Source organism: Emys orbicularis, chromosome 4 (assembly GCF_028017835.1).
Source record: "Emys orbicularis isolate rEmyOrb1 chromosome 4, rEmyOrb1.hap1, whole genome shotgun sequence".
Classification (NCBI taxonomy): domain Eukaryota; kingdom Metazoa; phylum Chordata; order Testudines; family Emydidae; genus Emys; species Emys orbicularis.
The window spans coordinates 13,573,307-13,585,728 of record NC_088686.1 but is presented as its reverse complement, the minus strand read 5'-3'; the positions used below and the strand labels follow the sequence as shown (position 1 = coordinate 13,585,728).

Genomic DNA, 12,422 nt, shown 5'->3' with positions numbered 1-12,422 from the left:
TTGAGACCATTACTGGAAACTGGTGTTCATGCTTCAAAAAGGATGTTGGAATATTGGACAGATTTCAGAAAAGAGCCACAAGAATGATTGAAGGCCTATATAAACAACGAGGAGTCTGGTGGCACCTTAAAGATTTATTTGGGCATAAGCTTTCGTGGGTAAAAAACTCACTTCTTCAGAGGCCTAGCTGAACCACTGAGGTCTGAATATCACTACTTTAAAGAGACTTAAGTTCAGTCTATTTAGCTTATCAAAAAGAAGATCAAGAGGTGACTTGATAGTGGCTTATAAGTACTCACACTGGGAGAAGATTTCTGATAGTAGAGAGTCCTCTAATTTAGCAAACAAAGACATAACAAAATCTGATCACTAGAAGTTGAAGCTACAAACATTCAAATAGGAAGGCACATTTTGATTTAAACAGTAAGGGCAATGGCCCATTGGAATAATCTATCACGGGAGGTGAAGGATTCTCCATTACTTTGAATCTTTAAGATTTCAAGATTGGGGGTGAAATCCTGCCCCAGCTGAAGTCAAGGAAGTTTTGCCATTGACTTCAGTGGAGCCAGATTTTCACCCTGATGTTCTTTTCAAATAATTCCTCTAGCCTATGGCCTGCGTTATGCAGATGGAGAGACAAGATGATCACAACAGTCCCTTCCAACCTTAAAAAAAAAAAATCTATGACTGCATAATATTACAGGTCAAGAGTAGTACTAATCAGAGTCTACTGCATTGAGAATAGCCATTTATAACATTATCTCAATGGAACAGGACAAACAGTTTGATGGGATCCCACAAGAGATTTTTTCTTGTGGTAACCATAAGAAGAGTCAGGAAAAAAAAAAGTCCTGAAGGTATTTGCTCAAAGTTCACTTTAAGCTCAGTTTTATTCTATACTATTCAGTTCTCCTTTACTTTCGACACCAATGCCCACAATACAAGGGCATCATAAGAGAGCTCGTCCAAAAACGAGGAGGAAAAATGGTGCCTGACCTGGGGAGAAAAGGGGGAAGAGAGCAGTGATGGCACCGTGCGGTGCCCACATCGAAACCTGCCACCACAGAAGGCCTGGGTACTGCTGTTAAATGGACACAGGAGGTCACACCTGCAGCAACATGCAGCCTTATCCTATGTGTATCCTCCCTGTTTCGGACAGACATCTAGCAGGGGAGGAAGGATGGCCTAGCGGACCTGGCTGGGACTGAGGAGAATTGGCTCCAATTCCCATTTCAAACACAGATTTCCTGTGTGATCTTGGGCAAGTCACCTGGGCCTCAGTTCCCCATCTGTCAAATGGGGATAGCACTTCCCTGTCCTCACAGGGCTGCAGTGAGGACAGACACACCCACGCCTGCAGGATGCTCGGATGCTATGGCGATAAGGGCCAAGACTGAGATAATCAGACCTGCAGGGTCCAGTGGGTTTGTTTATTTAGGATTATACACTTCGGTCACACTTGCATAGCTTGTTGCGCCAATGAAATCTCACTGCATCGCCTCAAACAGTTGGACAAGGCTTATGCTGCTTGTGGTCTGCAAGCGATTCAAAGGCTGAAACAGGCATGAAATCATTGGTTTCATATGACAAAACTATAGAATGGTTTTCTCTGGAGGACATAGAAATGCAACCGCTCCCTTACTTTGATCAGTCCCAATGGGGTTGGCGATCTTGTCCTCTCCTGAAGCTTAACTTGAGGGCCACTATGTTAGCTTCACTCCTGCCAGGGAGCAGCCCTGTCCCTCTGGCTTTGTAGATGGTTAAGTGGCCCCCAGGCAGACTGGTGTCACATCAAAAAGCTTTACACCCGCTCCCAGAAACAAACGCACTAGCTCCACTGAACGGTCAGTCTACCAGATGACAGAACAAGAAGGCAGGGAACTGCAGTGGTCTTCTGGGTGGTTTCATGTTCTAACACATCCAACCCCTCTGACTTGGCCAGTTACCAGGTCAGTCTGGCCTATACCAAGATCACCGAAGACTGAATTTAAACCAAAAGCGTGGCCTGGAACGTGGCAATGCCACCTTCCCTCACCCTGCACCAGTGATCCCTATTCTGGACCTGTGAGGTACCACCTCTAGGGAGAAACACACAGCTCAGTCTCCTTACCCAGCTAGCCCCTGGTTTTCCAGCAGACTACCCACAAGGGTCATGATTAGTGCCAGGTGTAACAGTGCATTTTCTAGGTGACTACATAGAGCTGGTTTTACACCCATGCATGGGAGCCTGGGCAGAGACCAACAACTGATGCCATGTAGGTCACTGTTCAGCCAATAGTCAATAATTAAATTTTCATCACAACCATCTTGGGCCCTATCTGAACCGGAGTTCTACTACGGACTTTCCATAAAGCCTGTTCATTATATGTCAAGTTTAAAAACTTTTCCCAGAAGTGACCCAAAATGAATGCCAAGAATTGCAACGCTTCTTAGAACTAGAGTGTTTCTTAATATCTTGAGAGAGAAATCACCCAGTGCTGGAATTAAACAACTTCTCAGACAATTTGATGGGAAAGAGGCCAGTGAAAGCTACAAGCTTATCTATAGCCACAATAATGATCACTGCTGGCAGCAGCTGTCGAACGCAAACCGTCTGAGAGGAACTGGGTCACAGTATTTGCTGTCACGGGGATTTAAACCCCGCAACTGAGAGATGCAAAGTGACAGCTCACAAGCTTGACCAATGCAGGGTATTTGGGGCGGCTTTGCAGAGGCGAATGGAGAACCTAATAAGTGTGAAAGGAAAAAACAAATTCGGCATTGAAAGAGGCGCACCCTCTTGAAAAGCCACATTCAATTAAGAAACATGCTTGACACCGGCTCGCAGAGGAGAGAAACAAAACCAGCCATTCACCTACACAAGACTTAGAAACACACACACTAAAGTATTCATTTGCATCTTACAAAACACACTACATGCCTCCTGCACTAGAAAAACCTGACCAGAGCAGAAGCTGTGATGTGGTGGCTTGTTGAAAGAGACCCAAAATGCATTGACATCAGCAGGCTTTGAGCTATACTAAAAAAAGCAATGTCAAAAATATGTCCATGTTACATTACTAGTTTGAGGAAAATCCAGTGATCTCACTAAGCAGTAATTTCTCCCAAAACAAGAAAAGCAAGCAAACATCGAGAGAGAGAGATAAAGTATCTAGCCAGCCGTAATCTTTCCATGCTGCAAACCAGACAATGGCTGTTTAGCTTACAAATGTATAGGCTAAATGAAGAGCTGACCGTGCAATCTTTTCACATGCAAAACTCCAAAAAAACAAACAAACAAAAAAAAACAAAAACAAAAAAACAACCTTCTACTGGTGTTCCACAGATACAGAAACAGGACAGCATTCACTGTGAGACAACTAAGTAACTCTCTCTAGGTTCACACAATACACCGTAGAACAAAGTGCACGAATTTGTCCTTACAATACCTAAGAGGCAGGGCAATGCTATGATCCCCATTTTACAGATAGGGAACTGAGGCACACAGAGGCTAAGTGACTTGCCCAAGATCACACAAGAAATCTGTGGCAGAGCAGGGAGTTGAACCTAGAGCTCCAAAGTCTCACGCTAGTGCACTAAACACTGGGACATCCTGTGCAGTGCCTTCACCGCAAGGCCATCCCTCTTTGCAAGGCCCTCCTTCCTCTCATCCATTTTGTGTTAAGAGTAAGCAGTCTGCAAGCTTTAAGGGGCAGGGACCTGATTTCTCCCCTGCTTGTAAAGAGTCGTGTAGCTTTATGGTGCTGAACAAATAACTTAACATGGGCCTTGATGCGGCAAACACTTGGGCCCAGATCCTCAAAGGTACCGAGGCGCCGAACTCGCACTGATTTCAACAGGAATTGGGCACCTAAATATCTTTGAAGATCTGGGCCTTACTGCTGAGCATAGCGCTTGCTACTGTAATTCTACTGGCTTCACTACTTACAGAAGCAAAGGTTTGCAGGATCAACCCTAGGGCTGCTACCGAAGCTCTGAAAGTTACCGTTGCATAAACCCCACAAGCCTCTCCAAACACGCTGTGAAGTAAAATGTCGGCATGTTAGAGGGGCTTGTCCTCCTGTGTCATTAAATTGAAAACAGGCACCAAACTCACGCAGTCAGTCAAAGACAGGCCTGTCCTTCAAGCTCAGTAAAAGCTCACACCAGGTCAAATTACCTCTCCGCTACAGAACTACTATTGTCCAGCACACAGAGTCCAGGCTGTACTTAACTGCAGGCTGAAGGTTAAGGAAACATCAAACAGCCCATTTTAGCAAATAAGGTCTATTTGGATCTGCCAAGTGTCTATTTTTGGCTTATTTCACTTCTCACATTAAGGAGAATATAAAAAATATATATATACTGTAGTTTAAAAATTCCCACAAAAGACCACAGCATTCCCCTGTTCGTAAGACTATTTGGTGTTTTCCAGTCAAACCAATTTACAATTATTAACTAATATTTAACACATCCTATTAGGGAGATGAGAATATTTAAGCCAATCTTACAGAAGGGGAAACTGAGGCAGGCAAGTTATGTGACTGTCCAAGGCCACAGAGGAAACCAGTGTCAGAGGCATGAAGAGAACACCATAGTCCCCAGTCAGGCTCAGGTCACTTCCCATGAAGAGGGGAATCAGCTAGCTTGCTGCACTGCCCTCGTTACCAGTTTAATGAGAGGGTGGGTAGGTTATGAAGAACAGGGGCTACTGGTTCCTCACCAGCTCCATAATGGAGGGGGGAAGACTTGTTAGAAAAACAAACTGAGGTCCTGATTGAGCAAGGCCCTTAAAAATATGCTTTAAAATGTAATATGTGAGTAGCCCCAAACAAAGTCAAAAGGACCATTCATGTGCTTAAAAATAAGCACATGCTTAAATGCTTAATTAAACTGGGGCCAAAGCCAGTTCAGAATGCAAACACAATCAACTTAACTTGTCAGGGAGTGATGCACCCAACTTTCTAAATGTTAAGTTATTTTCCTTTAAAGTGCCCTGTTTAGGGAAATTTCCTCAATGATGAGACTTTTTATTCTATAATTTTCCCACCCCTTTTCGAGCTTATTCTGAGTTAACATTTCTTTCCCGCGTCCCCCTTTTTTAAAGCAAATCTTTGGAGATGAGGCAGCAAATAGCCATGGGGAAAAAAAGACGACATTTAAAATGCAAAGGTTTACATACAGCTTGCTGTACTGAGAGTTAACTTGTCTCCAGGACAAAGTGAGACATCTAGGATACACTGAAGAAATGCACGCCAGTGAAAATTAACCACAGGTTTTTTTTGTGGTTTTTTTGTTTTAAAAAGGTATTGCATAATTTTAAAAGGAAAATAAGCCTCCCCTTTTCTGAAGCATTATTTTTATTTACTCTTACCTATAGACATGGGGTTGGTGAGATGAAGGAGGCTGGGAGACTAAAGAAGCTAGCCAGTGGAGCTCACCAGCAAAGGAAAGCAGAGAGATTGGGGTTGGGTGTTTTCCTCTCCTTAACTTGCAGATATTATACAAGGAAGATCCCACAATGGGAGGAAAATGGCACATCAACTCCACTGCTAGCGCTCCCTCTGCCTGCACATGACAGGCATTCTGATTCTGGAGGCTTCCACCCAGGCCCTGGGTCTTGACTTGCTAGGAATGTGGCCAGAGAGTATTTTAAATACATTATGAGCAAGAGAAAGACAAAGGAAAATGTAGGTCCTTTGCTTAGCGGGGAAGGATTGCTAGTAACTGATGACATCAAGAAGGCTGAGGTGTTTAATGCCTATTTTGCTTCAGTCTTCACTGAAAAGGTTAATGGTGACCAGATACTCAACAATTAATATTGGGGGGAGGGATAGCTCAGTGGTTTGAGCATTGGCCTGCTAAACCCAGGGTTGTGAGTTCAATCCTTGAGGGGGCCACTTAGGTATCTATGGCAAAATCAGTACTTGGTCCTGCTGGCGAAGGCAGGGGGCTGGACTCGATGTTTCAAGGTCCCTTCCAGTTCTAGGAGATAGGCCATCTCCATTAATTAATTTAATTTAATATTAACAATAAGGGGGAAGGAACTCAGGCCAATATAGGGAAGAACAGGTTGAAGAATATTTAGATAAAGTTAGATGTATTCAAGCTGGCAGGGCCTGATGACATTCATCCTTGGGGAACTAGCAGATGCAATCTTGGAACAGTCAGTAATTATCTTCTAGAAGCCATTGAGGACGGGTGAGATCACAGAGGACTGGTAAAAGGCAAACATAGTCCCTATCTTTAAAAAGGAGAACCCAGAGAATTATAGACCATTCAGCCTAACTTTGATACTTGGAAAGATACTGGAACAATCAGCTGCTCTGGGACTTTGCCAATAGGACCTCAGGGCAGGACCTCACATTGGGGCTGGCTTTCATAGGTCCCAGACAAGTTATTGCCAGCAGGCTGCCAGATGGAGGGTTGGAGCACGACTGCTCCCATGAACCTTAGGCCTCTGTTCGAGACCCATAGGCCATGACAGGAGGGGTTGCAAGCACTTTGGAGGACAGGATTAGAATTTAAAACAACCTTGACAAATTAGAGAATTGGTCTGAAATAAACAAGATAAAATTCAATAAAGACAAGGGCAAAATAGTTTACTTTGGAAGGAAATATCAAATGCACAACTACAAAATGGGGATTACCTGGCTAAGCAGTAGTGCAGCTGCAAAGGATCTGGGGTTTATAGTGGATCACAAATTGAATAAGAGTCAACAATGTGATGCAGCTGTGAAAAAAGCTCATATTCTGGGGTGTATTAACAGGAGTGAAGACAGACACAGGAGGTAATTATCCCACTCAGCACTGGTGAGGCCACACATGGCGTACTGTGTCCATTCTGGGCGCCACCCTTTAGGATAAATTGGAGAGAGCCAGAGGAGAGCAACAAAAACGATAAAATGTTTAAAAACCAGACGTATGAGGAAAGGTTAAAAAATTGGCCGTGTTTAGTTTTAAGAAAAGCTGACTGAGGGAGGAACTTGATAACACTCTTCAAATTTAAGAACTGTTATAAAGAGGACTGTGAGTAATTGATCTTCATGTCTGCTAAAAAAAGGACAAGAAGTAATGGGCTTAATCTGCAGCAAGGGATATTTAGGTTAGACCAGTGTTTCCCAAACTTGTTCCGCCGCTTGTGCAGGAGCAGCGAACAGCGGCAACAGGGAGCTGCGATCGGCCGAACCTCCGGACGTGGCAGGTAAACAAACCGGCCCGGCCCGCCAGGGGCTTTCCCTGCATAAGCGGCGGAACAAGTTTGGGAACCACTGGGTTAGACATTAGGAAAAGCTTCCTAACTATAAGGATAGTTAAGTACTGGAACATGCTACCAAGGGGTTGTGGAATCACTGGAGATTTTAATAAGTTGGACAAACACCTGTCAGGGATGGTCTAGGTTTATTTGGCCCTGCTTCAGCACAGGGGGCTGGACTTGATGATCTCTCAAGGTCACTTCCAGCCCTACATTTCTATGAAACATAGAATTTAAGCACTGAGAAGTTGAAAAACTGGACCTACCCAAATTCCACATGGTACATTAAAAGTGATTCTTAGTTTATACATAATTTCAACATTTTCATGTACTGAAGGGGACATTTTCTAAATGGGACAGGAGAGGGTTTTTTTTAAAGTATTTATCATTTATTTAATCATTCACATTTGCACGCCAGACTAGACTGGCTTGTATTTTCACATAAAATTAGTCTAATCCATGTACTTTGCTAAAATACTCCTTTTAGCATGTAAGCAGAATTTAGTTTTAAAGACTAGATTAAATTACTCATAGTAATTAAGTAACAATGCAACCCCTTCCAGACTGTGAGACTACTTTCATCAAGGGAGTCCAATGACATCACATCCAGGGCAAAGTCAGAGGGGTTTTGGTTATAGCTCTGAACCTCTTCAAATGAATTATATTCTTGATGAATGTAAATCTCTTTGGGAATGCAGTGGGGTTTATTACCCATAACCCTATAATTCTCTCTCTATTCCTTAGTATCTCTTACCAAACCTTCCCTTGTTGCCTCCTAATCCTAGTAGGATAGTTTGAATCTGAAAATCATTCACATTCCAAAAATCAAAAGTCGTGCACTGAACCCTCGTTACTAGCAGTTTCCAAACAGCGCTCCCCACTATTCAGAAGCCTAAATATAATAATGACCGCCTCTCAGAGGCCAGTTACCCAGGGGTGTTCTGCCTAACTGAGCATTTAGAATCTATTTCCTTTTCTGATTTTAGCAGAGTCCTTCTTAAATATCACCAAAAAAGTAAAGAAAATCTAGGGTATAAAAAAGATATACAAATTAAACCTTTCCGAACAGCGACAATGGTTCCCGTAGCATTCCCGCACCGACATCGGGCATTCTCGTGTATCCTATTAAATGCATTTGCCTCTGCAAAACTATACATAAATGGAAGATGTAATTCCATAGCTGGGTTCAGGTGTCAGTGAAACTCCTCTGGTTTAATTCCCAGCGTTTCTGTTATTAGAATCCCTCGAGAGGGAACTACAGCATGATCTCCAGTTCAGGGCACATTATTCTTTACAACTCACAAGTATCAGAACTTAGAATGACACAGTTAGAAAAAAGTCTCTAGATCCTCTCACAGGACACAAGTAGCACCCAATAACCAGTTTCCTTGAAGGGAAAAGACATTAACAATACCTGGAGAGAAGAATATTGCAGTTCTGAGCTCTCCGGCCATCTATTACCGAAAGCTCCTTGACTTTATGTCTGGAACTCAGTGTGTCATCGATGGCATCTTCTTTCTACAAAAAGCATGATGAGAAAGTATGAAGAGAAACAGCATATCGACATTTGGAACCCTCAGCACGCACCAGTATCATATACAACGGGTCTCCATTAATCATGAATGTCACTAAGGCTTAGCACTAAAACCTGTAGCCTGTAACTGAAATATAATAAGCCATTTTATAAACCAGAGCTTGCTTTGAAAGCCACTAGGTAGAAATGTAAATATGTTATCACACAAGAAAGTTTGAGAATCCACAAACCTCACATACAGAATAAATAAAGCAAGTCTTTCCTAGCATATGTCTTTGAGATACTTCATTACATCTTCGTTTGAAATGCTGTGTTATGGATGGTCACACAGGCTCAAGATCACTTTAGTTCTTCTGCTGCCACTCTAAACACTTGTAGCATCCACTCACACAATAATATATGGAGATATACCTAGCTCATAGAACTGGAAGGGACCCTGAAAGGTCATCGAGTCCAGCCCCCTGCCTTCACTAGCAGGACCAAGTACTGATTTTGCCCCAGATCCCTAAATGGCCCCCTCAAGGATTGAACTCACAACCCTGGGTTTAGCAGGCCAGCGCTCAAACCACTGAGCTATCCCTCCCCATCAATACTACTCAATACACGGTTCAACAATAAAACCTAACAGGCTAATGAACACAACCTGCAGCATTTATTACCCGTTAAGGGGGAGACTTCCAAAAACATATACGGGATTCAAGAGCACCTAAATCCCTTGGGTGGTTTGGCAATCAAGAGCACAAGTTATCAGGACTTGTGTTCCTAAATCTCTTGGGTGGTTTGACAATCTCCCTCAAATGATTTACAATATACACAATTGCAGTTACACATGCAGCAGAACAAAAATGGTATGAGATTTAGTAAACCTGGCGTATGAGGAAAGGTTAAAATACCTGGGCATGGGTAGTCTGGAGAAAAGATGACGGAGGAGGGATCTGAGAACAATCTTCAAATATGTTAAGGGCTATTATAAAGAGGATGGTGATCAATTGTTCTCTATGTCCACTGAAGGTAGGACAAAGGGTAAGCAGCTTAATTTGCAACGAGGGAGATTTTTCCTAATCTCTAACATAACTTTCTAACAACAAGGATAATTAAGTAGTGGAACAGGTTACCAAAGGAAGTTGTGGAATCCCTGCCATTAAAGGTTTTTAAGAACAGGATAAACACCGTCAGGGATGGTCTACATTTACTTGGTCCTGCATCAGCGCAGGGTGGTATGGACTAGATGACCTCTCGAGGGCCCTTTTACATTGCTATGATTCTATCAGTGGCATAAAATACATAGTAACAAACGTAATGAATATTACTGAGCTACACAAGTGGTCACGTTTCCTCTGATTTTATTTACACTGTTGCAATAATCTTGATTAATGTTAATAGGTGAATACCTGCCAATTCCATTGATTCCCCAAGGAACAGAACACTGGGAAGGAAGGTGATAATGCTAGCAGATGTGTATCAAAATGCATAACCATATGCATTCATATGGTCCACTTCATACTTCCAAGGTTTAAAGTGAGCAAAGACATGAATTTCTGTTATGTAAGACATTTGCAGTCCAAAATAACTAAGTATCCTTTGATCCTTTTACCATCTAGGAATGAGATTTTCAAAAGTACTCAGTGTTGGCCGAACTCTGCTCCCAGGAACTTCAATGGGCCAACTTTGAGTGCTTTTGAAATATCTTATCCCTAGGAATAAAACAAATTTTCAAAAGCGTCTTAGTGACTTGGAAACTTAAGTCCCATTTTCAAAAGAGTTGTAAGCACTTAGGAGTCCAACTCTCATTAAAAGTCAATGGCCTTTAGGATACACTAAGCCCCTTTTTTTCAAAAGCACCTAAGACCCATTTTTAAATTTTACACTTGTTCTCAAAGTCTTGCACCTAAGGCAAATCTGCACAGGACATGTCAAAAAGCATGGAGGAGGTTTGGTATTATCGCTATACTTCCTCAGGTTATGCTACGTGGCTTTTAAAAAAAATTCTAATTAAAATATTAATCATCTTTTACAATTATTAAAATATAATATCCAGTAGAACTGCATATAGCACTATTCTACTTCTAGATAAGTGTGCTAAGCCTGTGTTAATTGATCCAGCTAAACATTAGCAAAATCATCACGTTAATAAAAACAAGATTTCAGCAGAAGCTCACTTACCTGTTTGGAGTTATTGTTCACAAAGAAGTCCTACAGCCATAGCAGAAGCATGGAAAAGGCAATAAAAACACGTGCAATTCAGTGGTCACAGCAAAAGAAAAAAGAGTCAAAGCATAGTCAGGAAGAACATATAATACAGAGGTATCTACTGCAAGAGAAGCACCTGGGGCATACGAATTCTGACAATGGATAATGCAAATGAAAATGCACTGAGCAGTAAAAGAATATAAGTGAAAGGGCACTGAATGGGACAAGCACGCAAATCAGTGACAGGCAGGGGAAGCATTGGTATCTGCTGTTTCATCAATGAACCATGCAAGGGCACTCTAAAAGAGGATGTGAAAGCAAAACACGGAAGATAAAGAATCCCTCCAAACTTTCTGAAATTCTGAGATCCCTTCATGCAAGAATCAAAAAGACCTGTACAACAGCATCAGGGCTCGTTGAGCAAACATTGGGGAGAAAACTGCTATTTCGATGAGTGTGGGGGAATTTCAAGGAGTGAAATGTCAACACATCTGCCAGGAAAAAAACAGGGTTTTGAAATGAAAATGAGATTCTCCTTCTGGAGCAAATTTTGAAATAGCGAAACTTTACCATTTGCCATGGCAACGTGTTTGTCCAGGAACTGTCTTACAGGGGGAAAGCTACGTGGGAGCTAGGCAACCTTGCTAGCCTAGAGAAATACTCTCCCCATACCCAGACTAAACTTTGCCATTGTGCAGTTCCCCAGATATCTGGTGGGCTTGGGCATGCCCCATGTAGCATCAACCACATTCCAACAGGCTGCAAATTTGTGCAGCCGGGCTTTTATCATGAAACCACCAACATGGGTTTTCCCTATTTGTATGCTGGGGTCACTCTGTTTGCATAGCTCTAAAGACCCCATCACACAGATGTGCAATCTGGAGTAATGTTCAAAGGTGCAGAAATACACCTTTTTGAATCAAAATGACTTGAGAGGAGATATCTCAGTGTTAGATTTACTCCAAATCAAGTTACTACACAATCACGTTTCCTTCCTGGCCGTTACGCTAGAAAGCAACTGACAGTACAGATGGCTGTTTTAAGATATTATTAATCCCTAAACAGATTTCCAACACAACAGCAATTTTAAAGGAAGCCTTTTTTATGTAGGTCCTTGCTGGCTGGCTGGCGGGCTGCCAATCAGTTTGTTAGCTCATGAATGGGGCGGCAGGGAGGGGAGAGAAGGGGAGAAAGGGGAAGTGGTTATATAAATTACTCCAGAAGTTTTGGGCATTGATTAAACTAACACCTAGTAATGAATCTGAGTTTTAGCCTTTTCTTTCCATAGTGTTGATTTTAGCTTCAATAAAGATTGAAAATGAATTTTTAAAACCTTCCTAAAGTTTTGAAATAAATTTAATCCAACAGGGGGGAAAAAACCCTAGCCAAAATACAAAGACAGATCAGCAAAACACTGTCCTGAACTCCACTGTCACTGCCTGCTCAGCTGATGTGCCAGAGTTC

At 42.3% G+C, this 12,422-nt stretch overlaps 1 protein-coding gene across 1 annotated transcript in view; it reads right to left on the bottom strand.

Annotated features, from left to right (window-relative positions):
• DAAM1 (dishevelled associated activator of morphogenesis 1) overlaps positions 1 to 12,422 on the bottom strand; it is a 181,486-nt gene that overhangs the window by 22,143 nt on the left and 146,921 nt on the right. Inside the window, exons 16-17 of the mRNA XM_065403022.1 lie at positions 10,932 to 10,961; positions 8,649 to 8,752 (exon numbers count right to left, since the gene is read on the bottom strand). Of these exons, the coding sequence (XP_065259094.1) occupies positions 8,649 to 8,752; positions 10,932 to 10,961 (134 nt within the window). The remainder of the gene's footprint in view (positions 1 to 8,648; positions 8,753 to 10,931; positions 10,962 to 12,422) is intronic.